This window comes from Hemitrygon akajei, chromosome 12 (genome assembly GCF_048418815.1).
Source record: "Hemitrygon akajei chromosome 12, sHemAka1.3, whole genome shotgun sequence".
In the NCBI taxonomy this organism is placed as follows: Eukaryota; Metazoa; Chordata; class Chondrichthyes; order Myliobatiformes; family Dasyatidae; genus Hemitrygon; species Hemitrygon akajei.
In genome coordinates this window covers 26290386-26318081 of record NC_133135.1, presented here as the reverse complement: position 1 = coordinate 26318081, position 27696 = coordinate 26290386, and the positions used below count along the sequence as shown (strand labels likewise).

Sequence of the window (27696 nt, the reverse complement as noted above, 5' to 3'; positions counted from 1 at the left end):
TAGAGGAAGCAGGGAGTCTGCAGAAGGACAGGCAGATTTAGGGAATGTTTATTTGATGATGAGCTCTTGTGATTAAGGATTAAAATCATTGTTTCCATCTCTTACCCCCCCCCCCCCCCAAACAATGACATGCCAAATGACAAATTATGTAGTGGAGGAGGATATGGCTAGGCTTTCAAATAAGAGATGGGGTCCCACATTGATTAATGCTTTATATAATACTGATCTTAATTTAACAGCATCATGAACAGAGGAGGAGGTCTTTTAGCTCACAGTGCTTGTAGTGGCTCTTTGAATGACTTATCCATTAGTTCCATTCACCAGCTCTTGGATCTGGAGCCCTGCAAACCTTTACTCTTCAGATAAATTTTCAGTTACTTTTCAGAAGTTTCAATCTAAAACGCTGCCACGGCCACCTCAGTTAAACTGTTTCACATCACTCCACACATTGCATATCAACAAAGTCATCTCTCTGTTTATCCTTTTGATAAATCTGTATTCCTTCTTCATGAAACCGTTCTTCCTTACTTTTCCATTGAAAAGCACCCACTTTGTCTAGTGATGGTGAGGATCCATGGTCTACTGTCTACTTCTAATAATTTTAGGAAAGTAGTTGCCTTATCTCTCAGGAAATGTCAAGTCAAAGAGTCATACCTCACAGGAACACACCCATCAGTCCATTATAATCATGTCAACCATGATCGATACTAATTCCATTTACCAGCACTTGGTCTGTAGTTTTCAATGAATTGGTGATTCAAGCACTTGTTTAAATGTTGTGAGGTGCCTGCCTTAACCACACACTCAGACAGTGTATTCCAAATTCCAATCGCTGGAGTGAAAAGTTCTTACTTATACCTCCTATCGTCCCTTTTACTCCTTACATTTGAGATATCTAATACTTTGCCATTTTCACCACCACTCTTCCCCTTACTGAAATCTCACTACAACGTCCTTACTGAATATAAATGAAAAGTATTTATTTAAGGCCTCATCCTCTGGCTCTAACTGTGTATTCCTAATGGCTTCTTCTCTGTGATTACCCTCCTACTCTTAACTGAATTATAAAATTCTTTGAGATTCACTTAATTTTGTCTATGAGTCATAATTCATGTCCCATCTTAACCCTGCAAGAGGTTCTAATTCACCTTTGGGAGGAGGTGAATTCAGGGCCCCAAAAAGGGTTTCCGTTTGGAAGGACTGTTACAAGACGCAGGTTGAAGAGGCAACACCTCACCTGTAAGTCTGTCAGGGTACTGTATCTGCTGCTCCCATTGCGGCCTCCTCTAATCAGTGAGACACAATGTACTATAGTTTGGAGGGTCACTTTGTCAAGCTCATTTGCTCAAGCAGGATTTCCCCTTGGCTTACCATTTTAATTGCACTCCTTCTTCCCACCCTGATAGTTGGTCAATGGTTTCCTCCACTGTTGTGATGAGGCCACTCTCTGGTCAGAGGAGCAGCACTTCATATTCCGTTGGGATAGCCACCAACCTGATAGCATGAACATTGATTTCTCTAACCTAGTAATTTCTCCCTCTCCTTCTCTCTCTTTTTTCATTCCCCATTTTGCCTCCCTTCTAACCCCTTCTCCTCACCTGCCTATCTCCTCACCCCAGGTGCCCCTCCTCCTTCCATTCCTCCCATAGTCCACTCTCCTCTCCAATCAAATCCCTTCTTCAGCCATTTGCCTTTACCACCAATCGCTGTATGTGTGTGTGTGTGTGTGTGTGTGTAGTTTCCTTGTTCTTCATCTTCTAGCCTATCACTAACCTCTCCAATCTATTTACATTTTCTTTCAATTTGATACCCTTCTCAACCTCCTCGGTTATCCATGGGTGGATTTTCTAGGAGTTTTGCTTCCCAATGGTATATATAGTACATTAACTGAGAATTATAAAGTATCTTCGTAAATACTTGCCACAGCTTATCCACCATTGTACATTTTAATCGGTTTTCCCAATCCACTTGAGGGAATTCTGCATTCAGACCTTTAATATTTACATTTACTTAAGACCAGTTTCAGACCCAAGATTTTCACTTTTGTAATGAATGTAAAGTTTTATCACATTCTGATAACTTTTCCCCAGATGACAGTTTACTTTGAGATAATTATTCCTGGTATGGAGATTGGGTGAGAAAATGGATTTGAAACTCAGTATCAACCATGCTCTTATTAAATAGCCTACACCTGCTTCTGTTTTCTTTTTTTTGTGATTTATTTTTTATTCAAGTTCATCATCAAATAAACATTTCTGTCCGATGTATTTCAGATACTGTACATATATATCATTTATTCATATATGCCACAAATCTCCACATAATATTTATCTGAGTTATACAGTTATAGAAGAGAGGAAAGAAAGAACAAGCAAAAGGAGAAAACAATGTACAAGTAGGGAGTTATTTTTTTTATACAACATGTTCACTGATTTGTGAGAATAAAATCAGGTCTATGTAGTGTTATGTAGTTAAACCATTTTTCCCAGTATGAATCAAATTGTTCCAACATAATTAACAGATGCTGTTATCTTCTCCATTTTGTAAATGTCCATTGTAATTTCCATCCATGCATTTAAAGTTGGGCTCTCTTGTGATAGCCATTTCCTGGTAAGAGTCTTTTTACCAGCCACCAGCAGTATATTCATTAAATATTTATTTCTTTTCAATCATTCTTGAGGTATATACCCAAAATATATGGTCTTACTTTCTAAAGGTATTTCACATTTAGAAATGTCTTGTAGGGCATTGTGTATCCCACTCCAACAGTCTTTGATAATGGGGCAATCCCAGAAGATATGGTAATGTTTTACATTTTGATTTCCACAATTTCTCCAGCAAACAGGGAGGATACTATCACAATGGGATTTCTGAGAGGGTGCAATAAAATATCTTATCAAGTTTTTCCATCCAAACTCCCTCCATTTCTGTGAATTGGTACACTTCCATTGATACCTCCATATTATTGTCCATTCTTCCTCAGATATAATTATCCCTCTTTTCTTCCATTTTGTTTTAATGTATGAAGTCAAATGTGTTTTATTATTTGACAAACCCTTATATACACTTGAAGTGATTCTACTACCATTATCTAAATTATGTGCTTTTATAAACAGCTCTATCAAACATGTACTTGCCTTGGTTACATTTTTAACCCTCTTATTAACATACTGTCACATCTGCAAATACCGATAAAAGTCTTGTTTTCCTAATAATTGTTTCTCTTTAAGTGTTTCAAAACTAAACAGTGGCCCTTCTTTCATTATATTGCAAAGAGCTGTTATTCCTTTAGTTATCCAGTCCTTAAACCTAGCATCCAGTTTATTCAGCATAAAATCTGAGTCATATGCACACCATTTGTTTATATTCTTTTAGAATAGTTTTCCATATTTTAAGAGTCCATTTCACCCATGGGTTATCAATAATATTTATGTAACTTTGTACATTGCTATCAGTCAAAATTGCCTGTATGGGGTTGGAAAGTATCCTCTCCTCAGTGTTTTTCCATTGAGCGTCATATGATGGGTTGCACCAGCATATCACAGCTCTCAACTAATCTCTAAGAGAAGGTAGGCCCCATCCACCCTTTTCCTTGGCTAATTGCAAAGTTTTGAGATGAATTCTAGGCCTTTTACCTTGCCATATATATCTTGATAATATCTTGTTCCATTCATTGAATTGATTTTGGTAATCTCTGTTGGTAGGGTCTGAATAATAATCTGGGCAATATATTCATTTTAATGGATTCAATCCTTGAACCGAGACTAAAAAAAGTAATTAGGTTCCATCTTGTTATATCTTCCTTAATTTTTTAATATATAGGCAGATAATTGCATTCTAATAATTTTGCCAAAACTTTTGGCTTAATGATGCCCAAATATTTGAAAGACTCTGTTTGCCATGCCCAGGGATATCTACTTTCAATTTTCAATGTTCTTAGTTCTCAGCAGTGCAAGCTACTAGCGATATGTTTCTACCATTCTGCATTTGAAGTATTTTTCTTGCAGTACTGCGATTTCATATTAATTGTTTATGCAACAAAGAGCATGAATAGTTTTTTTTTTCATTTCACTAATTTCACTCCCTATTATCTGTTGATTTCTTTGTATTGAGGACCGAGAAGTAGACTTGTCTTTCACATTGGTTGCTTTTTTTGTGAAAGTTATGGGATTAAGCAAGAAATGCACTTAAATCACCATAGAATCAACAACAAGGATATAGGAAACCTGTCATGCTAATTGTTAAATAAGTTGTTGTTTTGATTTGATATTTAATGTAACATGTTAGAAAAATCTGTTGCCATATAATCACCTTCATTGTGTAATCAGCACCAACGTTTGAAAAAATTAAAATATTACTGTAAGCCTGAAATAAAATTAAAGATACTGTAAACTATCTGCTGGCTATGCAGCACTTACGGAAAGAGAAATGGACCTGATGGCCTTGACAAAGCTGATAGTTTCATGCGGAAATGTGAGCATTTACAAAAGCCCACCACTGCATGGGGCATTGCCATCTTGGATAGGCATAGCTTCTGTAAGCAAGTTTACAACAATAGATGTGTAACTGTTATGTACTTTGTTATCATATATGCATATCAACAAGAAACATGGAGGGTGAATTGCTGGCAGCAGTGGATAGCCCAGGTTTTTAAGTTCTGATGATCTTTCAAGATCTTTCCTACATTTAGTGACGTGAACTGAACAATGACCTTGCTTCACAAATCTGCCAAGTGCAGATTTTTCTCATTCTCTTACAAATGTAGTAAACATGCTTAAAAAGAAGTTAATATTATAAAGAGCAGCTGCTCCCCTATTAAATTTTAATTCCAATTTCTCCAAGTGTCTTATTTTGTAAGCAATGCACAGTTAAATTGGTCTTCTAGCATCCCTTGTCAAGGAAAGTTAATTCTCTCGTAAAGAAAATTATTCCCACTGCCAATGAATGTTTAACCATGTTCTTTTTCGCTGTAATATATGTAACAAAGTTTTAACATTGCAAATTGATTTTATTTGTACCTTTTAGATGTATATTACTTGTACTGTGAAGACAACTGGAACAAGACTTGCAAAACCTCTCCTCTGTTTGGGTCTCATGTGTTTGGCATTTCTGACTGGAATAAACAGAGTAGCAGAGTACCGAAATCACTGGTCAGATGTTGTGGCAGGATTCATCATAGGAACAGCTGTAGGAGTATTTTTGGTGAGTAAGTACCATTACAATAAAATAACATGCAAGGCCAGATAAGATAAAACACTGTTCCTCAAGAGAAAGGTTTCATATATTCCACATACATTATTCATGGCTTCATCTGTCTTGTGGTGTGTTCAGCACTTTGCATTTACTTCAGTAAATTAGTAAAGCACAGGTCCAGTTCAGTTCAACATACAATTGGCAAACGTTTAAACTGTGTCTCTACCAAGACTGTAGGCCAATGAAGGATGCTGTTTTATACCCATAAAAAATTAAAGAACCTGAAAGTATTGACTTTTCTGAGGAATCTGATTGCATAACTCAATGTTTGTGTGTACTGTGTGATTCAGTTTTGTTGTAAAGGTCATTGAAAATCAAGGATTTCATGTGCTGTGCTACAGAGGTTACGATTTTTGTTCTGGACCAGAAATATATGGTGGTAGTGTGTGTATATCTGGGTGCCACTCTTGAGATTTTCGGGGTTCTATGTACAACTCTTGATAAACATGAGCTACTTACATTCAGTGAACACCTTACTAAGACTGGAGTGGAACCCGGTGTGGTCTTCTGCTGCTATAGCCCATCCACTTCAAGGTTCGTAATGTTGTACATTCAGAGATGTTCTTCTGCATGCTACTGTTGTTACGTGTGGTTATTTGAGTTACTGTTGCCTTTCTGTCAGCTTGAACCAGTCTGGCCATTCTCCTCTGAACTCTCTTATTAACAAGGTGTTTTCACCCACAGAACTGCAGCTCAGTGAGTTTTTTTTTTGGAGGGGAGGGTACGAGGAGGTTTGCACCATTCTCAGTAAACTCTGTTATGTGTGAAAATCCCAAAAGTTCAGCAGTATCTCAGATACTCAAACCAACCCATTTGGTTCTAACAATCATTTCATGGTCAAAGTCACTTAGATCACTTTTGTTCCATATTCTCAGTAATAACTAAACCTCTTGATGATGTCTGCATGCTTTTATGCATTGTGTTGCTGCCACATGATTGGTTGATTAGAATATTTACATAAACAAGCCGGTGTACAGGTGTATCAAATAAAGTAGCCATTGAATGTATTTAGAAATAGGCTTTTAAAACACTTATAAAACTACCAGCTGCATACATAATTGCTTGTGCTGTCTCCTGCTGGCACAGTGGAACTGGTCTGGGCAGGTTGTCTTTAAGGTATAACTTGCCACTCCCTCTTGCCAGAGTTGTTGTTGCTAGGCAACCTAATTCTACAGATTGTAATCCTTAACAAAAGCGTGACTCAATATTTCTCTATTGCAATGTCTCTTGCTATGTTTTGTAACTCCAAAACATAAAGAAACTAATTAATAGAGGAACACAGAGCCGGGGTTACTCATGTACATTTAGCTTTTATGTTTGGCGAGGCACGCACTTATCACATGGCAGCATTATGATTATGCAATTCACATATTTTTACATATAATCCATAATGAATTATTTAAATGAACAATAATGCTTAATCAAACACTATTTACAATAATACACAAATATTGCTGAAATATTAAATACGCAACAGTCCTCCCTACTTAAATACAAATTCCAACTCAATAGAGAATACATCTCAACTATATGCACAGTATATGATATAATACAACTACAACTACTCCACAGCATAGCAAATTTTAGATTGTCCCAATCAGGCCTAAAGATTTAATCACTGTAGAGGATTTCTTACTCGTGTGGGATAATGTCTTTCCTGACAAGGGGGGTCACTCTCTTTGGCACGTCAGAATTGTGGCTGTGAGGCATTCTCAGGTTCTGGGGCCTCCTCTGTGGTGGATATAGGAGCTGACTTGGACACTGCAGAAAGCTGTTCTGATAGCTCCGGACACCTTTCTTCTCTTTCCTTTTTTTTCCTTCTAGTATTTGCATCTTGATCTTGGAAGGTGCATTTAGTACACCGGAGTATTCTCTCATTAATCTTTCTATTACTTCTTTTATGACCTGATCTCTTCTCCTGGTTTCCTCATCCAGAGCATCATCTGATGAATCTTCTATTTTCATATCTCCATTGAATATTTCTGTTTGGCTTTCCATTAATTCAGCTGGGCTTTGGTCGTTACAACTACCTTTCCAAGCAGCTCTTTGTCTCCCATGTGAAGTTCATGTAATAACCTTAATGCGCACAGAGAAGAGTCTGGTTCTTTATACTCACAATAGCCGAACGTTTGCAAATTTCTTGAAGCTCCTTGAGCTCACTTCCAGCTTAAAATCAAGCCACATTTTGCACGTAACTGCCTGATTAACATTATCACAAGTGATCTCAGAAATGTTGCCTACAAATTGGACTACTGCTTTTGTCACTTTCATGCTTCCTCTAATCAGCATGGTCCTTCCTTGGACCAATAAACTTTCCAACTAGAGGGACAGAGGTTGGCACCAACACTTGTTTGCCCTCTCTTGGGCAAAGGTTCCTGGTATATGGCATGGAGACAGCTGTGGCATCATCCAGTGTCTTTTTAAATTCACTTTCTGTTGACTCTACTACAAGGTATGTAAATGGTGGAAGGATCTCCAATCAAGTTGTAGTTGTCCCAGCCAATCATGCCCCCACAATGTAAGCCCTCCTGTATTCACCACATACAAGCCAAGAAGCTTGTTGTTTATTGTATTTCACTGTTACAAATGTCATTCCCACTTGAGTTATCTCTTCTCCAGTGTATGTTCTTAGATGGAGATCAGCAGGCTTCAGTTCAGTATCTTTGAAATGTCGTTCAAATTCATTTTGTGGAATGACTGAAACAGCCAAGCCAGTGTCCTATTCTATTTTAATTAATGTGCTGCTCACTTCTGGTCTAAGCCATATTGCTTGCCTCTTGTTGGTTTTCACATTATAAACCTCAAGACCACCGAGTCCTGCGTCACTCTCATCATTCTCAAATTTTTCACCAAAAGCAAGCAACATGACTTTTTCTCTTTCCTCTGCCACAAGACAATGTTTTTCAGCCAGGCAGGCTTCTACTTAGACATTGTAATTTTGCTCATGCTTCCTTCCATTCCTGACTGCAACTCAATTGCATCTTTGGCTGTTGTTTCCATTGATATAACCTTTTCAACTGCTCTCTTAAATGTAAGTTGTGCTTCAGTTAGGAATGTTTTTTTTAATGTTTTCTTGTACGATTCTACAAAATAAACAATATCTGAGCACATCATTAAGCCCATTGCCAAACAGACAATGCTCAGATAATTTCTTCAGTTCAGCCACATGCTCTAAAATGGACTCCCCTTCCTTTTGATACCACTTATGAAACCTTATATGTTCTGCAATCAACAATAGTTTTGGTTCTAAATGTTCCTGCATTACTTTCATGGTATCAGCAAAGCTCAGCTTGGCTGATTTGGGTGGAGCAGTCAAACTCCTAAACAAACCATATGCTTTAAACTCAGTACGTTCAGCAAAGCTGGTACTTGCTTCCTTTTTCTTCAAAGTACTGCTCAATTTGTTCAGTATACACATTCCAGTCATCTTTTGTATAGTCAAGTGTGTCTATCTTTCTGATGTACCCAGCCATTTTTGATCTTTTCTTAGGATTATTATTGCCCGGTTTACTGTTATTATTGCTCACTGTTTACGAACACATGAATTATTCCATTTTCTGCCTTTTTTTAACTCAACCTTTCCTTTTCTGGAGGAAGCATGCCACTTTGAAGAAAAAAAACACACTGTGCTTTTTTTTTTAACTCAACAGATTCTCACAGCTTTTTTTAAATTAGAACATCTCACTGTACCTCAATAGATAAGTAGTCGGCTCTGGTTCGTTTAAAATTTCCTCGCCGCCACTGTTATATCCTGTAACTCCAAAACATAAAAACTAATTAAAAGAAAATCACAGATGGGGGATAACTCATGTACGTTTAAGTTTTATTTTAAGCGAGGTGCTCACTTATCACGTGGTAGCATCATGACATGCAATTCCTGCATTTATACATATAAACAATAATGCATTATTTAAACAAACAAGAATGCTTAATCAAACGTTATATTTACAATATTCTGCAAGTTCTACTGAAACAATAAATACACAACGTTTTTGTTGATTTTCATTAGATTTTACGAATTCTTGCTTATACCGGAGCACAAGATGTGTAGTATATGAAATAGAATACGAAGTTTCTAAATGTATGCCTTTAGGGGCCAATAGAATTAATTTTATTCATATTTTGCGATTCAGGCAAAACCAGCATTTATTACCCATACCTAAATGCACTGCACAGTATTAAGCATTGCTGCAAGGCTAGCAAAATTTCATGCCTGATATTTTGTAGTCATTATTACTTACAAAAGATGTTTTTATTTTAATTTAAGATTATTAACTGAATTTAAATACCTCAGCTGGGATTTGAACTCATTTCTCAGCATTGTCGTTCAGGACCTTAAGGTTACTAATAATTTAGTTATCATGTCACCACTGTATCCGGTGACAATTTAAATGATTAAAAATTATTGTTATGCAGACAGTTACTTAATATTTTGAAGCAGTAAACGTGGAGCTGAAATTTGTGGTGCAGAATACAAAAGCTGAAGAACAATGAATATAGTCATTTAATTTTTTAAATGACCGGCAGTGCACACACAACACTTGGAAATCAATTGCTACTGTGAAATATGAAGCAATTCAGCATTCCTTAGCTGTGTTATGATCTACGGTACTTAATTGATCACATATGGCTTGTTTGAAATTTTTTCACATATATTAAATATTTAATTTGTAGTTTTCATCTTTAAAAGATATTTTGAGAATGAGTACAAAATTAGATAAACTCGTACTACAATTGAACAGCAAACTACAGATTAACTAAACAACTTTATGTTGGATTTTAAATTCTAAACGGCAACCAACCAGAAGTCTTGGTACATACTGGCAATATGTAGGAAAGGCAAGGAGGTCCTGAAGAGAGAATTTAGAGAGCTAGGTAGAAAGCTGAAAAACAGGACCTCCAGGGTAGCAATCTCTAGTGCAGGTAACAATAAGATGATTTGGCAGATGAATGTGTGGCCGGGAAACTGTGTAGGGAGCAAGGTTTCAGATTTCTGGATCATTGGGACCTTTTCTGGGGAAGGCATGACATGTACAAAAGGGACAGGGTACACTTGAACCTGAGGGGGGACCAATATCCTGGGGTTAGGTTCGCTAGGGCTGTTGGGAAGGGTATAAACTCATTTAGCAGGGGGAAGAGAACCAGACCGATAGGGCGGTGAATAAGGCTGCTGGTTTACAAGTAGAGGCAGTGTGTAGTGAGACTGCTGGGATCTTAACATCCCAAGGAAACACTTTGTATCGAAACGACAGGCAGAGGAGATGGAGTGGTTCTGTCGGTAAAAGTGAAATCAAATCCTTAGAAAGTGATGACAAATGATTGGAAGACGAAGAATCTTTGTGGCTAGAGTTAAGAACTTGCCAGGGTAAAAAATCCCTAATGGGAGTTATATATAAGCCTCAGAACAGTAACCAGAATGTGCGCTACAAATTACAACAGGAGATAGAAAAGGCATATCAAAACAGCAATGTTACGATAGGCATAGGGGATTTCAATACTCAGGTAGATTTGGAAAATTGGGGTGGTGCTGGACCCCAAGAGAGCAAATTTGTAGAATGCCCATTAGATCACATTTTAGAGGAACTTGTGGTTGAGCCCGCTCACCTATTCTGGATTGGGTGTTGTATAATAAAATAGAGTTGATTAGGGAGCTTAAGTTAAAGAAACCCTAAGGAGACAGTGATCATAATATAATAGAACTCACCCTGCAATTTGAGAGAGAGAAGCTAAAGTCAGATGTATCAGTATTACCGTGCAGTAAATGGATTCACAAAGGGGCTGGTGACTGTTGATTGGAAGAGGATGTTAGTAGGGATGACAGCACAGCAGCAATGGCTGGAGTTCCTGGGAGAAATTTGAAAGGTGCAGGTTAGCTACATCCCAAAGTAAAAGTACTATAAAGGCAGGATGATGTAACTGTGGCTGACAAAGGAAATAAAAGCCAAAGAAAGGGCATATAATAGAGCAAAAATTATTGATCAGTTACAGGATTTAAAAACCAACAGAGGGCAACTAAAAGTCCATGGGGGGGGGAGTGGGGGAAGGTGGTATATGAAGGTAAGCTACCCAACAATATCAAAGAGGATACCTAAAGTTTTTGTCAGATATATAAAGAGTAAAAGAGAGGTGACAGTAGATATAGGACCACTGTAAAATTACACTAGAGAGGTAGTAAGGGGGACAAGGAAATGGCAGATGAACTGAAGAAGTATTTTGCATCAGTCTTCACTGGGGAAGACACTAGCAGTATGATGGGAAGTTCCAGGTGTCGGGGGCATGAAATGCGTGAAGTTACCATTTACTAGAGAGAAGGTTCTTGTGAAATTGAAAGGTCTGAAGATGGGTAAGTCACCTGGACCAGATGATGTACGCCCCAGAGTTCTGAAAGAGCAGGCTGAAGAGATTGTGGAGGCATTGGGAATGATCTTTCAAGAATCACTAGATTCTGGAATGGTTTCAGAAGACTGGAAAATTGCAATGTTACTCTACTCTTTAAGAAGTGGGGGAAGGGGTGTAGAAGACAGGAATTTATAGGCCAGTTACCCTAACCTTAGTGGTTGGAAGAAGTTTGAGTCAATTGTTAAGAAGGTAGTTTGGGGTACTTGGAGGCATAAGATGAAATAGCCCAAAGTCAGCATTTTTTACTTAAGGGAAAATTTTCCCTGACAGATCTGTTTGAATTCTTTGAAGAAATAACAATCAGGACAGACAAAGGAGAAATGGTGGATGTTGTTTCCTTGGATTTTCTGAAAGCCTTTGACAAGGTGCCACACATGAGGCTACTTAACACGATAAGAGCTGATGGTATTACAGGAAAGATACTAGCATGGATAAAGCATTAGCTGATTGGCATGAGGCAAAGAATGGGAATAAAGGGAGACGTTATTCTCCCATTGGCTGCTGGTAACTAATGGTGTTCCACTGGTCTGTGTTGAGACCGCTTCTTTTTTCTTTTTATGTCAATGATTTGAATGATGGAATTGATGGCTTTGTGGCCAAGTTTGCAGACAATATGAAGACTGGTGGAGGTGCAGGTGGTTTTGAGAAAGCAGGGAAGTTGCAGAAGGACTTTGACAGATTTGGAGAATCGGGAAGTGTATACACATGCACTCATGCACTTTGGTGAAGGAGTGATAGTACAAACCATTTTGTAAATGTAAAAATCTCAGGTGCAAAGGGACTTGGGAGTCCTGGTGCAGAATATCCTCAATGTACATTTTGCAGGTTTGGTCAGTGGTGAGAAAGGCAAACACAATTTTCACATTCATTTCAAGAATACTAGAATATAAAAGAAAGGATGTAATGCGGAGGCTTTTTAAGGCACTGGTGATGTCTCATTTGAAATATTGTGAGCAGTTTTGGACCCATTCTTTAAGAAAGAATTTGCTGACAATGGAGAGGATTCAGAGGACGTTCACGAGAATGACTCCAGAAATGAAGGTCTTATATGATGAGCGATTGATGCTTCTGGGCCTTTACTCACTGGAATTTATAAGAATGGGTGGGGGGTGGATCTCTTCGAAACCTACCAAATATCGAAAGGCCTAGATAAAGTGGATGTTGAGAGCGTGTTTCCAATAGTGGGAGAAGCTAGGACGAGAGGGCACAGCTTCAGAATAAAAGGACATCCCTTCAAAACGGAGATGAGGAGAAATTTCTTTCGCCAGAGTGTGGTTAATGTCTGGAATTCATTGCCTCAGACATCTGTGGAGACCAAGTCACTGGTTATATTTAAAGTCGAGTTTGATAGGAATTTGATTGGTAAGGACATCAAGGGTTATGGGAGAAAGCAGGAGAATGGGGTTGAGAGGTAAAATAAATCAACCATAATCAAATAGCAGAGTAGACTTGGCAGTCAAAAGGACTTACTATGTTCCTAAGTCTTATGGTATGCAAATAAGCTAAAACCTATGTTAATTAAGTTGAAAATTATAGACTACAACTAAGTTCCACTACTTAAATGGTAAATAGAAATTATGCTTTACATATTTCTGACATTTAGTTACCTTAAACGACAAATGAGTTGTTATGTATATGAAGAGAGATGAAAGCACAGAATTCCAATTACTTTGTTTCCAAATTGTCACATTTAAAAGTCTGGCTATTGATTCCCTACTCCGTACCAGTCAATGATTTTGAGGTGCATTTTACAGCTAACAAAATAAATTTAGTCATGGTGCCATACAGCATGGAAAATGGTCCTCCAGCCCAACTCATCCATACCAATGGGGTTGCCTAGGGAGCTTACCCCATTTGCTCATGTTATGGCCCGTAGCCCTCTAACCCTCTCCTATCCAGGTACTTACTCGTCACAACAAAAAAACTGTTTAAAGAGTGGAAAAAAGAGAAATTATATGAACTTCTCCCAATAGAAGCAGAGTAACTTCTCCTGAGAAAGGATGACTTCACACAGTTATCACTCTCATATTTACCTAATGTAATTAGCAGAGAAATACTAAGCAATTCCATTGGACATGAATTTGCTGGTGTTACTTTATGAAGCCTTTTGAAAAAGAAAAAAAATCTGAAAATTGAGCAGCTTTATATTCATTGAGGTGTAATAGGAACTTTAAAATGAATGGGGAGTCAGGATATAAGCCTGTTGATAGGAGGGTTGCAATAATTAGATACATTAAAACACTATTCATTTGACTGTTCAGATCTTCAACACAAAGCTTTGTGAATTTTACTGTACATCACACTGCTTATTTTGTTACAATGCATTGAATACCTTTGGTTTAGTTTATCTTATGGTCCATCTTTTAGTAAATTGTAAAGCATTTTGTTGGGAAAGTGAAAAGACTGTGATAGCTGTGGACATGCAGTATTAGCTGTGGCAGATATAATAGAAGAGTTTAATTGAGGACTTGTGATGGAAGTGAATAGGCATTTATGTGAAGAGACAGGATAAAAATTAGCCAGCACAGATTTCAAAAGGAACGATTGTGCTTGACAGACTTGATGAATTGTTTGAGGGTGTTCATGATGGGGAAGTTGAAATAGATGTAATTTATTTGGACAAGGAAGGGTTATGAAAGTATATTTTGCTGGAGAGCAAGGGATGAACTTGCATCTCCCTAGTCCTCTTTACAAACTCAGAACATCCCAAAGCACCTTGTATCCTGGAGGCAGAGAGGAATACAGCAGAGAAATAGACCCCGTGGACTACTAAGTACACTGTTTATTTACCTTCATCCTAGAGTTTTTCCATTCCACCACTCATCTCAAGTCAAGTCAAGTCAAGTCAACTTTTATTGTCATTTCGACCATAACTGCTGGTACAGTGCATAGTAAAAATGAGACAATGTTTTTCAGGACCATGGTGTTACATGACACAGTATAAAAACTAGACTGAACTACGTAATAAAAAAAAACAACACAGAGAAAGCTACACTAGACTACAGACCTACACTGGACTGCATAAAGTGCACAAAAACAGTGCAGGCTTTACAATGAATAATAAATAGGACAGTAGGGCAAGGTGTCAGTCCAGGCTTCAGGTATTGAGGAGTCTGATAGCTTGGGGGAAGAAACTGTTACATAGTCTGGTCGTGAGAGCCTGAATGCTAACACTATAGTGGATTTGCAGTAGCCAATTAACCTCGCAATTGACACACCTTTAGGATGTGAGAAGAACCTTGAAAACCTGAAGGAAATCCACATCATCAAAGGGAGAACATGCAATCTCCGTGCAAACAGTGGGGTTGAACTCTGTTCTCTGCTTCTATGAGGCAACAGTTCTACTCTGCTGCTTAGCAGTAAACTGAACACTTCTTCAATATGGGAAGCAGGAAGCAGCTACAATACATATACATTGCAATGTGATAATAGCTAAACCCTGATGTTTTGGCGATGTTGGCTGGGGCTATTATTATTAAGTACTTTTTCTTCATTTGGTTTGTAGACATCTCTCTATAATAACATGGGGGCCTTTGGTTCACATCAAAGTGATCCTTCAGGATTGGATTGAATGTATAAAAAGAGTTTTATTAGGAAACCAAGAGTAAATAGCATCAACTTTCACTGAATAAAATTAGTGTTGATGAAGGCAAGAGGCTTACAAACACCTTATTTAATGCTGAAAATATTTCCACTTGATTATTTTTTTTTCCACAGGACTTTTGCCCGTTTACGTCATATTGCTGCCTGAATTGAAAATCAGGAAGCTATGACATTTTGTGTCAGGGCTGATTAGAACTTGTCCTGTGCAATCTGACCAGTTGTGTTTGTGAAGCAGCCAAAAGGGGGAACAAAAAGTTAGGACTGATGTTATTTTTGTGGTTCCCAGAGGAGCAGATGAATCCTCATTTGAATTCACCCAGCTCCAGTACTTAACAGGCAATTGTTCTACCACTTGATTTTGATGCCTAAAATCAATGAGTCATATGGGAAAACATGTTGTGAAATATACAGCTAAATTGTTCCATTGAAATGGGCTCCAGACCCAATCTGCTCAGGACTTACTCAGCATTTGAAATTGATCCAAGTGTGATTGGAATTATTCACCATAAACTCACATAACGCAAGTAAAGAGACATACCTTCAAGGCTCTAAACTAAGAGCTAAGAAAAGAGAACTGATCTAATGTACCTTTTTTTATAGCACATATAGACATGATGGGTCAAACAATCTCCTTTTCCTGCTATAAATTTGCATGATTTTGTAATTGGTTATTTATATGAATGTTCTACTGATCCAGCTAAAGGTTATTTTTCATGTAAACAGTTTAGAGGATTGCTTATTAGCATGGTGAAACCTAACTCCATGTACTAATAATTGCAGACGAGCTGTCACAACAGTCCGTTACTCTTATTGTTGGAGTCAAATTTGGACCAGAGCAATTTACCTACAGTCCATATCAAAGAACTTGTTTGAGTAACTGTCAATTTGTGTGCTGTTAGGATCAGACGCTTTCCAGTAAATCCTCCTTCAGATGAGGAGACCAAACTGCATTCAATCTCATGGCAACAACAAAGCTCTGTAGGACTATAGCAGGACCCTATTTCCTTTCAGCAAAGGCAAAGTTCCTTTATTAATTACCTACCATGCATGCACATGCACACATATTATGACTCACGCAAGGACAGCCAAGTCTCCCTGAACACCAGGATTTACAACATTATTATTCAAAAAAGGATTCCTTTTTTTAATCTTCTTACTAAATTTGCTATCTTGTCACCAACTCACCTATCTGATCTTTATCCATTTGCAACCTACTTGCATCCTTATCACTGTTCACTTTCACACCCAACCTCACATTGGTAGAAAATTTGGGGAGATTACCGTTGTCCCCCTTATCTGAATCATTAATATGAATTGTGAACAGCTGAAACCCAAATGCTGATTGCTGTGACGATAACCTGTCTGTATATTATGTTCCCTGTTTTCTGTCCGGTAGCCAAGCCAATGTCCCTAATCTTCTCCCCAATCCCATGAAACCTCATCTTGTTTTATTGCCTTTTATTTGGCATTTGAAAAATATAAGTGCTTATTTGATCCTGCTTGTTATATTCCTAACAGCTTTCATTAAACATGATCTCACTTTTATAAACCATGTTGATTACACCTATTATCTACTTGGCTGCCATTTCCTTTAGAAGTGAATGCAGACCTTTCCCAACGATCTGTGTCAGACAACCTGAACTTTAGTTCCCTGTTTCTCTCTTCCTGCCTTTGAATAGCAGTGCTATATTTTTAGATTTATAACTTGTTGAAACTCTTCTGGGATTTAGTAGCACTCAACCTAATTTTTGTCACTGTGGGCACCTCTTTTACAATGTTAGAATGTAAGCCATCAGGTTCAGTGGATTTGTTGACTTTTTAGTTCAGTTACTTCCTATAACATATTTTCTCTTACTAATTCCTTTTAATTTTTCACTCTTTTTATCCTGTTTGTTCCATATTATACTAGATAGATAATCCTTGTTTATTAGCTCATCCATTTGATTTCCTTCATTGAGGTTTCTCTTTTGCCAGCTTCAAAGGAACCATTCTTATCTTAATAAGCATCTTCCCTTACAAATATTGGTAGAATCTCTCCCAATCTGATTTTATACTTATTATTAAAATAGTTTCATGTTCACTTTTCTCCCCATTTATCAACCTTTTGCCATCTCTTGAGTTTTAAGAATCCTCCAAATCCACAGGATTACTGCTTGTTACAACATTATAAGCCTCTTTGAATCTAATACTGTTCTGAATCTTTGTCTTAATGATATGCAACCACATTGAGAATTTGCAAGTACTTATTTCAGTGGTAATCTTCATTGCTCATCTATCATACATTTTAATCCACTTTCTTTTTCAATTTTAGCCAGCTTACCCTTCACATTGATGTACGAGGCTTTATTTAAGTTTAAGATTCTAGTTCCATAATTAAGAATGTATCAAACTCAATATGAAATTCTACCGTAGGATAGAATTAGGTACAGAGGAGATGTCAGGGGTAAGTTTTTAACCCAGAGAGTGGTGAGTGTGTGGAATGGGCTGCCAGCAAAGGTGATGGAAGCAGATACAATAGGATCTTTTAAGAGATTCCTGGATAGGTACATGGAGCTTAGAAAAATAGTGGGCTATGAGTAACCCTAGGTAATTTCTATAGTAAGGACATGTTCAGAACAGCTTTGTGGGTTGAAGGGCCTGTATTGTGCTGTAGGCTTTCTATGTTTCTATGCTTCCATTATTATCAATATTTCCCTTGAGATTCTTAATTATTCCTGTGTCATCATACAAAACCAGATTTAACTTGAGCTATTCCCTTATAGGCTCCAACATGTGTTCTTAAGAAAACTGCAGAGAGTTGTAAACTTAGTCAGCTCCATTATAGAGACTAGCCTCCATAGTATCCAGTATATCTTCAAGGAACGATGCCTCAAAAAGGCAGTGTCCATCATTAAGGATCCCCATCACTCAGGTCATGCCTTGTTCTCATTGTTACCATCAGGAAGGAGGTACAGGAGCTTGAAGGCACACATTCAGTGATGCAGGAACGGCTTTTTCCTCTCTGCCATCTGATTCCTGAATTGACATTGAACCCATGAAATATATGTTTATATGTGTTTCTTTGCTATATTCTTGCCCACTATAATTCCTTTTATGATTTATTTTTTGCATTAAAATATACATAAACATCCTCCACAATTAGTGCATTACTTTCTTAGTTTTTGTTTCATGTAGTCCAGTGGTGTTGTTATTGTTCCAATTCCCTTGTGCATTATTGTCCCTTGTTTATCTCTGCAATTGTGATTCTTCTTTCTGGTCCACTAAGGCCAGTTTATTCATGTTTACATTCCTTAGGTAATCTTATTACTTACCACCACCCCCTAATTGTCTTTTCTAAATGCTTTATGCCCTGTTTTATTTTGTTTTAATGTTTGGTCCCATTGCAACTGTGAAAGCCACTTCTTTCAAATTCTGCCTCAACTTAAGAAGGCATACAGTATATTGGCCTTCATCAATTGTGGAACTGAATTTAGGAGCCGAGAGTTAATGTTGCAGCTATATAGGACCCTCACTTAGAGTACTGTGCTCAGTTCTAGTCACCTCACTATAGGAAGGATGTGGATACCATAGAAAGGGTGCAGAGGAGATTTACAAGGATGTTGTCTGGATTGGGAAGCATGCCTTATGAGAATAGGTTGAGTGAATTTGGCCTTTTCTCCTTGGAGCGAAGGAGGATGAGAGGTGACCTGATAGAACTGTATAAGATGATGAGAGCCATTGATCATGTGGATAATCAGAGGCTTTTTCCCAGGGCTGAAATGGCTGCCACAAGAGGGCACAGGTTTAAGGTGCTGGAGAGTAGGTACAGAGGAGATGTCAGGGGTAAGTTTTTTACGCAGAAAGTGGTGAGTGCGTGGAATGGGCTCCTGGCAACGATGGTGGAGGTGGATACAATAGGGTCTTTTAAGAGGCTTTTGGATAGGTACATGGAGCTTAGAAAAATAGAGGGCTATGGGTAACCCTAGTAATTTCTAAGGTAGGGACATGTTCGGCACAACTTTGTGGGCCGAGGGGCCTGTATTGTGCTGTAGGTTTTCTATATTTTCTATATTTTCTAACTTGATTTTTTTTAATGGTAAATTTGATCAAAATTTTTGATAAGCTGACACTTGCCATTGATGAGGGTAATGTGATATAGTGTGCTATTCTTAAGCTTCCAGAAGTTATTTGATAAGGTGATGTGAAACAGGGTTATTGGCAAAATTGAAGAATATGACTAGAAGAGATGCTGACAGTATGGATGCAAATGTTGCTAAGCAACAGACAACAGAGGATTGAGGTGAACATTTTTATTTTGAACTGAAGGAATATTTTGACATTCCCCAAGGATTAGTGTTAGAGACATTGCTTTTTGATCTCTAATAATGAACTGGATTTGGGGTTGCAAGCCACAGTTTCTAAGTCACAGATGAAACAAAACTTGGCAGTGTTGTGAACTGCAAAAAGAGTAGTGTTACATTACTAAAGACATAAACAGGTTGGTAGAATGGGCAGGCACATGGCATGTGAAGACTAATGCAGAGAAATGTGAGATGATGCAGTAAGTGATGAAGAAGGGATGCGCTCAGCCCGAAGTTGTAGGGGAGAAGAAAGAAAAGGATAATAAATTTGAATGCATTGCTAGGGATGAAAAGAGAGGAGGAGGTGGAGAGTATCTTAAATGTATCTATTTTAATGCTAGGAGCATTGTAAGAAAGGTGGATGAGCTTAAAGTGTGGATTGATACCTGGAATTATGATGTTGTAGCTATTAGTGAAACATGGTTGCAGGAAGGGTGTGATTGGCAACTAAATATTCCTGGATTTAGTTGCTTCAGGTGTGATAGAGTAGGAGGGGCCAGAGGAGGAGGTGTTGCATTGCTTGTCCGAGAAAATCTTATGGCGGTGCTTTGGAAGGATAGATTACAGAGCTCCTCTAGGGAGTCTATTTGGGTGGAATTGAGGAATGGGAAAGGTGTAGTAACACTGATAGGAGTGTATTATAGGCCACCTAATGGGGAGCGTGAGTTGGAAGAGCAAATGTGTAAGGAGTTAGCAGATATTTGTAGTAAACACAAGGTGGTGATTGTGGGAGATTTTAATTTTCCTCACATAGATTGGGAAGCTCATTCTGTAAAAGGGCTGGATGGTTTAGAGTTTGTGAAATGTGTGCAGGATAGTTTTTTGCAACAATACATAGAAGTACCGACTAGAGATGGGGCAGTGTTGGATCTCCTGTTAGGGAATGCGATAGGTCAGCTGACAGATGTATGTGTTGGGGAGCACTTCGGGTCCAGTGATCTCAATAGCATTAGCTTCAATATAATTATGGAGAAGGACAGGACTGGACCTAGAGTTGAGATTTTTGATTGGAGAAAGGCTAACTTTGAGGAGATGCGCAGGGATTTAGAGAGAGTGGATTGGGTCAAGTTGTTTTATGGGAAGGATGTAATAGAGAAATGGAGGTCATTTAAGGGTGAAATTATGAGGGTACAGAATCTTTATGTTCCTGTTCGGTTGAAAGGAAAGGTTAAAGGTTTGAAAGCGCCATGGTTTTCAAGGGATATTAGAAACTTGGTTCGAAAAAAGAGGGATGTCTACAATGGATATAGGCAGCATGGAGTAAAGGAATTGCTCGAGGAATATAAAGAATGTAAAAGGAAACTTAAGAAAGAGATTAGAAAAGCTAAAAGAAGTTACGAGTTTGGTTTGGCAAATAAGGTGGAAGTAAATCCAAAAGGCTTCTACAGTTATATTAAAAGCAAGAGGATAGTGAGGGATAAAATTGGTCCCTTAGAGAATCAGGGTGGTCAGCTATGTGTGGAGCCGAGGGAGATGGGAGAGATTTTGAACGATTTCTTCTCTTCGGTATTCACTAAGGAGAAGGATATTGAATGGTGTAAGGTGTGGGAAACAAGTAAGGAAGTTATGGAACCTATGACAATTAAAGAGGTGGAAGTACTGACGCTTTTAAGAAATTTAAAAGTGGATAAATCTCCGGGTCCTGACCGGATATTCCCCAGGACCTTGAGGGAAGTTTGTGTAGAGATAGCAGGAGCTCTGACGGAGATCTTTCAGATGTCATTAGAAACGGGGATTGTGCCGGAGGATTGGCGTATTGCTCATGTGGTTCCATTGTTTAAAAAGGGTTCTAGAAGTAAGCCTGGCAATTATAGACCTGTCAGTTTGACATCAGTGGTGGGTAAATTAATGGAAAGTATTCTTAGAGATAGTATTTATAATTATCTGGATAGACAGGATCTGATTAGGAGTAGCCGGCATGGATTTGTGCGTGGAAGGTCATGTTTGACAAACCTTATTGAATTTTTTGAAGTAGTTACGAGGAATGTTGACGAGGGTAAGGCAGTGGATGTAGTCTATATGGACTTCAGCAAGGCCTTTGACAAAGTTCCACATGGAAGGTTAGTTAAGAAGGTTCAGTCGTTAGGTATTAATGCTGGAGTAATAAAGTGGATTCAACAGTGGCTAGATGGGAGATGCCAGAGAGTAGTGGTGGATAATTGTTTATCGGGATGGAGGCCGGTGACTAGCGGGGTGCCTCAGGGATCTGTTTTGGGCCCAATGTTGTTTGTAATATACATAAATGATCTGGATGATGGGGTGGTAAATTGGATTAGTAAGTATGCTGATGATACTAAGGTAGGAGGTGTTGTGGATAATGAGGTGGGTTTTCAAAGCTTGCAGGGAGATTTATGCCGGTTAGAAGAATGGGCTGAACGTTGGCAGATGGAGTTTAATGCTGAGAAGTGTGAGGTTCTACATTTTGGCAGGAATAATCCAAATAGAACATACAGGGTAAATGGTAGGGCATTGAGGAATGCAGTGGAACAGAGAGATCTAGGAATAACAGTGCATAGTTCCCTGAAGGTGGAGTCTCATGTAGATAGGGTGGTGAAGAAGGCTTTTGGAATGCTGGCCTTTATAAATCAGAGCATTGAGTACAGAAGTTGGGATGTAATGTTAAAATTGTACAAGGCATTGGTAAGGCCAAATTTGGAATATTGTGTACAATTCTGGTCACCGAATTATAGGAAAGATATCAATAAATTAGAGAGAGTGCAGAGACGATTTACTAGGATGTTACCAGGGTTTCAGCACTTAGGTTACAGAGAAAGGTTGAACAAGTTAGGTCTCTATTCATTGGAGCGTAGAAGGTTGAGGGGGGATTTGATCGAGGTATTTAAAATGTTGAGAGGGATAGATAGTGTTGACGTGAATAGGCTGTTTCCATTGAGAGTAGGGGAGATTCAAACGAGAGGACATGATTTGAGAGTTAGGGGGCAAAAGTTTAAGGGAAACACGAGGGGGTATTTCTTTACTCAGAGAGTGATAGCTGTGTGGAATGAGCTTCCTGTAGAAGTAGTAGAGGCCAGTTCAGTTGTGTCATTTAAGGTAAAATTGGATAGGTATATGGACAGGAAAGAAGTGGAGGGTTATGGGCTGAGTGCGGGTAGGTGGGACTAGGTGAGATTAAGAGTTCGGCACAGACTAGGAGGGCCGGAATGGCCTGTTTTCCGTGCTGTGATTGTTATAGGGTTATATGGTTATAAGATGATGGGTAAGGGAAAAATGAAAAATAACATAGAATAAAGGATATCGTCCTGAAATGAATGCGGAACAGAATGAGAAAGAATTTAATAAATGGTACGCTACTCTAAATTTTATTAATAAAATATAAAAGCAGGGAAGTTAGACTGAACTTCTATAAAACACTGCTCCAACAGCAACTGAACTGTCATGTTCATTTCTACTTGCCTCATTTCAAAGAGGTTGTGAAGGCATTGGAGAAACAATTTACAAAAATGATTCAGGAGATAAGGAACTACAACTGTAAGGATAGATTGCAGAGATTTAGACTGTCGTCTTCAGGAAAGGGACAGCTGAAGGGATGGTTTTCTTCGGGAAAGGGACTGCTGGAGGGATGGTTTTCTTCGGGAAAGGGACTGCTGGAAAGACGATTTTCTTCGGGAAGTGGAATACTGAAGGGACGGTTTTCTTTATGAAAGAAACTGCTGAAGGGAGATTGTGAAATGAAGAAGGGCCTGGATAAAAACAATACACTTCATTGATAGAGGAGTCAAAGACTACAGCTGGAATCTGGAATGCAATACCCGTGGTAGAGTTGTGATCTATTGGGGCGTCCGGATGGATAAATATATGGTGAGAAAAATTTGCAAGTTGAGAGAGAACGGGCGGAGATCGGTGAAGCCAATGACTTGCTCAGTCAGAGAACCAGCATAAACACAAAGGGCAGAATCTATATGTGCTGTAATCATTCTACAATACAGTAATAATTTGAATAAGTTGTTATCATTTTTTGGATTGAGAATTTTTTTATACATTTTTCCTTTATACAATCGCCTATTGTGATATGTATAGCTCATATTCCATCTGAACATTATTGAGCAGAAGTTCCCAAGATGCAGACATTCACTCCAGATATCGTCACCCTACTTTCCTCAAACTCCCACATATTGTAGTTATTACATTACCTTAAGCAAATCTTGTTTTACATGTTCAATTAATTGTTGTTTCTATTCAATTGATATCACTGGACAAAAACATTTTGCTTCCTGAATACTTCTGGGTGCATCATGTGTATTTTGGGCTGCTGGTCATGAAAACCACCATGAAGTTTCCCTATTATGCACTGTTTTTTTTTAACAGTTGCCTATATTTGTTATTTCAATTCATTAATAAATTCAGTTAAGACATTGCCCACAATGGACACTTAAGCGAGAAGCCTCAGACACTGAGTACAAATGAAAATTATCAACAAAACAATATTAGCTAAGTTGAAGTATTGCAAAGCATCAGGACCATTATGCAATTAAATGCATCATAGGGTTGCTACCTGTGCCATGTGCTAGTGAGGCTAGAACTAGGAAGATTGTATAGTTTAATATGTGGCTAAGGAGTTGGTGTGGGAGGGAGAGCATAAGATTTTTAGATTATTAGACTCTTTTACAGGGAAGGTGGGACCTGTACAAAAGGGACTGTTTGCACCTGGACTGGACGGTGTCTAATATCAATGTTTGTTAATCTTGCACAGTAGGGTTTAAACTAGAGTTGCAGAGAGATGGGAACCAGAGTGCCAGAACAGTTAGTGGAGAGATTGTGGAGGCAGATGTTGGTAAGACTCAAACAAATTTAGGAATCAAAAAGTTGAGTATTGTGCGACTAGTATCCTGAGCTGCCTGTATTTCAATGCAAGAAGCATTGTAGGAAAGATACTGAAGATGAGGCAGCAGGTTTACAAACAGAGGCTATGTGTAGTGAGGAGAGGCTGTTGATAGGGCAAACTTGGAGTTAACTGGATGAGTTTCAATTTAAAAGGTGGACAGAATCGAAAAGGGTGAATACAGGATTGAAGGTATTATATTTGAATGTGTGCAATATACTGAATAAGGTTGATTAACTTGTAGCACAGTTGCAGATTGGCATGTATGATGTTGTAGGCATCACTGAATCATGGCTGAAAGAAGATTATAACTGGGAGCTTAATGTCCAAGGGTACACATTGTATTGAAATGGTATACAGGAAGGCAGAGGGGCTAGTGTTGCTCTGTTGGTAAAAAATGAAAATAATTCATTAGAAAGAGGTGACATAGGGTCAGAAGGTGTTGAATCATTGTAGGTAAGGAACTGCAAGGGTAAAAAGCCCCTTGTGGAGTCGTATACGCTCAAATTGTTGTAATGATGTGATCTACAATTACAACAGGATAAAAAAGTATGCCAAAAGGACAATGTTACCACAGTCATGGGGGGCTTCAATATGCAGGTAGATTGGGAAAATCAGCTTGGTTCTGGATTCCAGGAAGGGAAACTCTAGAATGCCTGTGAGATGGCTTTTTAGAGCAGCTCAATGGTTGAGCCCACAAGGGGAACAGCTATTCTGGAATTGGGTGTTGTGCAATGAACCAGGATTCATTAGAGAGCTTAAGGCTAAAGAAGACTTAGGGGAAAGAGATCATAATACGATAAAATTCACCCTGAAATTTGAGAAGGAGAAGCTGAAGTCAGATGTATCAGTATTACAGTGGAGTAAAGGGAATTACAGAGGTATGAGAGAGGAGCTGCCTAGGATTGATTGAAAAAGAACACTAGCAGAATCACAACAGAGCAGCAATGGTTGGAATTTATGGAAGCAATTTGGAAGGCACAGGATATATACATTCCCAAAGAGGAGGATGTATTCTGAAGGAAAGGTGTCACAACTGTGGCTGACAAGAGAAATCAAAACCACCATGAAAGCCAAAGAGAGGCATATAATAGAGCAAAAGTAGGTGGGAAGTCTGAGGATAGGGAAGCTTTAAGAAACCAACAGTGGCCAACTAAAAAATCCATCAAGGGGGCAGGAAAAGATGATACATGAAAGTAAGCTAACTATCAATAACAAAGAGGATACCAAACATTTCTTCAGATACATGAAGTGTAAAAGAGAGGCAAGAGTGGATATTGAACTGCTAGAAAACTATGCTGTAGTTATTGGGTCAAGGAAATAGCAGATGAACGGAATAATTATTTTGCATCAGCCTTCATTGTGGAAGACATTAGCAGTATGGTGAAAGTTCCATTTGTCAGGGGGCATGAAGTGGATGAAGTTACCATGATTAGATAGAAGGTTCTTGGGAAACTGAAGGGTCTGGAGGTAGATATCTAGACCAGATGGTGTACACCCCAGGGTTCTGAAAGAGATAGCTGAAGAGATTGTGGGGGAATTAGTAATGATTTTTCAAGAATCATTAGATTCTAGAATGGTTCCAGAAGACTGGAAAATTGCAAATATCACTCTACTCTTCAAGAAAGGAGAGAGGCAGAAGAAAGGAAACTATCAACCAGTTAGTCTGACCTCAGTGGTTGGGAAGATGTTGGAGTTGATTATTAAGGATGTGACCTCAGGGTTTTTGGAGGCACACGCTAAAATAGCCTGTAGTCAGCATGGTTTCCTCAAAGGAAAATCGTGCCTGAAAAATCTGTTGGAATTCTTTGTAGAAATAACAAGCAGCATAGGCAAAGGAGAATTGGTTGATGTCATGTTTGGATTTTCAGAAAGCCTTTGACAAGGTGCCACACATGAAGTTGCTTAACAAGCAATGAGCCCAGAGTATTACAGTAAAGATTCTAGTATGGATAAAGCAGTAGCTGATTGGCAGGAGGCAAAGAGTGGGAATAAAGGGAGCCTTTTTTGGTTGGATGCCAGTGACTAGTGGTGTTCCACAGGGGTCAGTGTTGGGACCAATTCTTTTTATATTATATGTCAATGATTTGGATAATGGATTTGATGGCTTTGTTGCAAAGTTTACAGATGATATGAAGACAGGAGAGGGGCAGGTAGTTTGAGGAAGTAGAGAAACTACAGAATACTTAGATTAGGAGAATAGGCAAAGAAATGGCAAATACAATGAAGAGTATGGCCATGCACGTCGGTAGAAGAAATAAAAGGATTGCCTATTGTCTAAATAGAGAGGAAATAGGTTAATTTGCAGGTTGTGTCTGTGGTGAGGAAGGCAAATTAAATGCAATGTCAGTATTCATTTCAAGAGGACAATGATATAAAACCAAGGATGTAATTTTGAGACTTTATAAAGCACTGGTGAGGCCTCACTTGGAGTAATGTGAGCAGTTTTGGCCCTTTTTCTTAGAAAGGATGTGCTGAAACTGGAAAGGGTACAAAGAAGTTCATGAGAATGATTCCAGGATTGAATGGCTTGTCATTGAAGGGTGTTTGATGGTTTTGGTCCTGTATTCACTAGAGTTCAGAAGACTGAGGGGTGACCTAAGTGAAATTTATCGAATGGTGAAGACTTGGATAGAGTGGATATGGAGAGGATATTTCCTGTAGTGGGAGTGTCTAATACTTGAGGACACGGCCTCAGAATAGAGGAGCAATCCTTTAGGATGGAGATGAGGAGGAATTTCTTTAGCCAGAGAGAGGTGAATCTGTGAAATTCTTTACCACAGGCAGCTGTGAGAGACAAATCTTTATGTATATTTAAGGCAGAAATTGATGGATTCTTGATTGGTCAGGGCATGAAGGGATATGGGGAGAAAGCAAGAGATTGGGGCTGAGAGGAAAATTGGATCAGCTATGATGAAATGGCAGAGCAGACTTGATGGGTCAAATAGTCTAATTCTGCTCCTATATCTCATGGTTTTGTATTCAATCAGAGTTAATTTCTTGTTTCTTCAGATTCCTATTTGATACAAGTCATCTGAAATTATATTTGTATGCACCTTCAAGCAGTGTATCGTAACGACAAAAAAATCTGAGTACGCGAAACTTTCGAAAAAATTTGCTGTCCGGTGTATTTTGTGTCTTTTTAATTAATTATAAAAGTAATCCACCACATTGATGGGGGAGAGTGAGGAAAAATTCTGTTCCTAGAAAATGGCCTGTGTTTTGATTTTTCATAATGCAGAGATGTGTCATCTGCATTTG

The 27696-nt window shown here is 38.5% G+C and overlaps 1 protein-coding gene across 3 annotated transcripts in view; it reads left to right on the top strand.

Annotated features, from left to right (window-relative positions):
• plppr5a (phospholipid phosphatase related 5a) overlaps positions 1-27696 on the top strand; it is a 200239-nt gene that overhangs the window by 130668 nt on the left and 41875 nt on the right. For all 3 annotated transcript variants that reach the window (XM_073062749.1, XM_073062748.1, XM_073062750.1), the window contains exon 4: positions 5026-5202. In XM_073062749.1, the coding sequence (XP_072918850.1) occupies positions 5026-5202 (177 nt within the window). The remainder of the gene's footprint in view (positions 1-5025; positions 5203-27696) is intronic.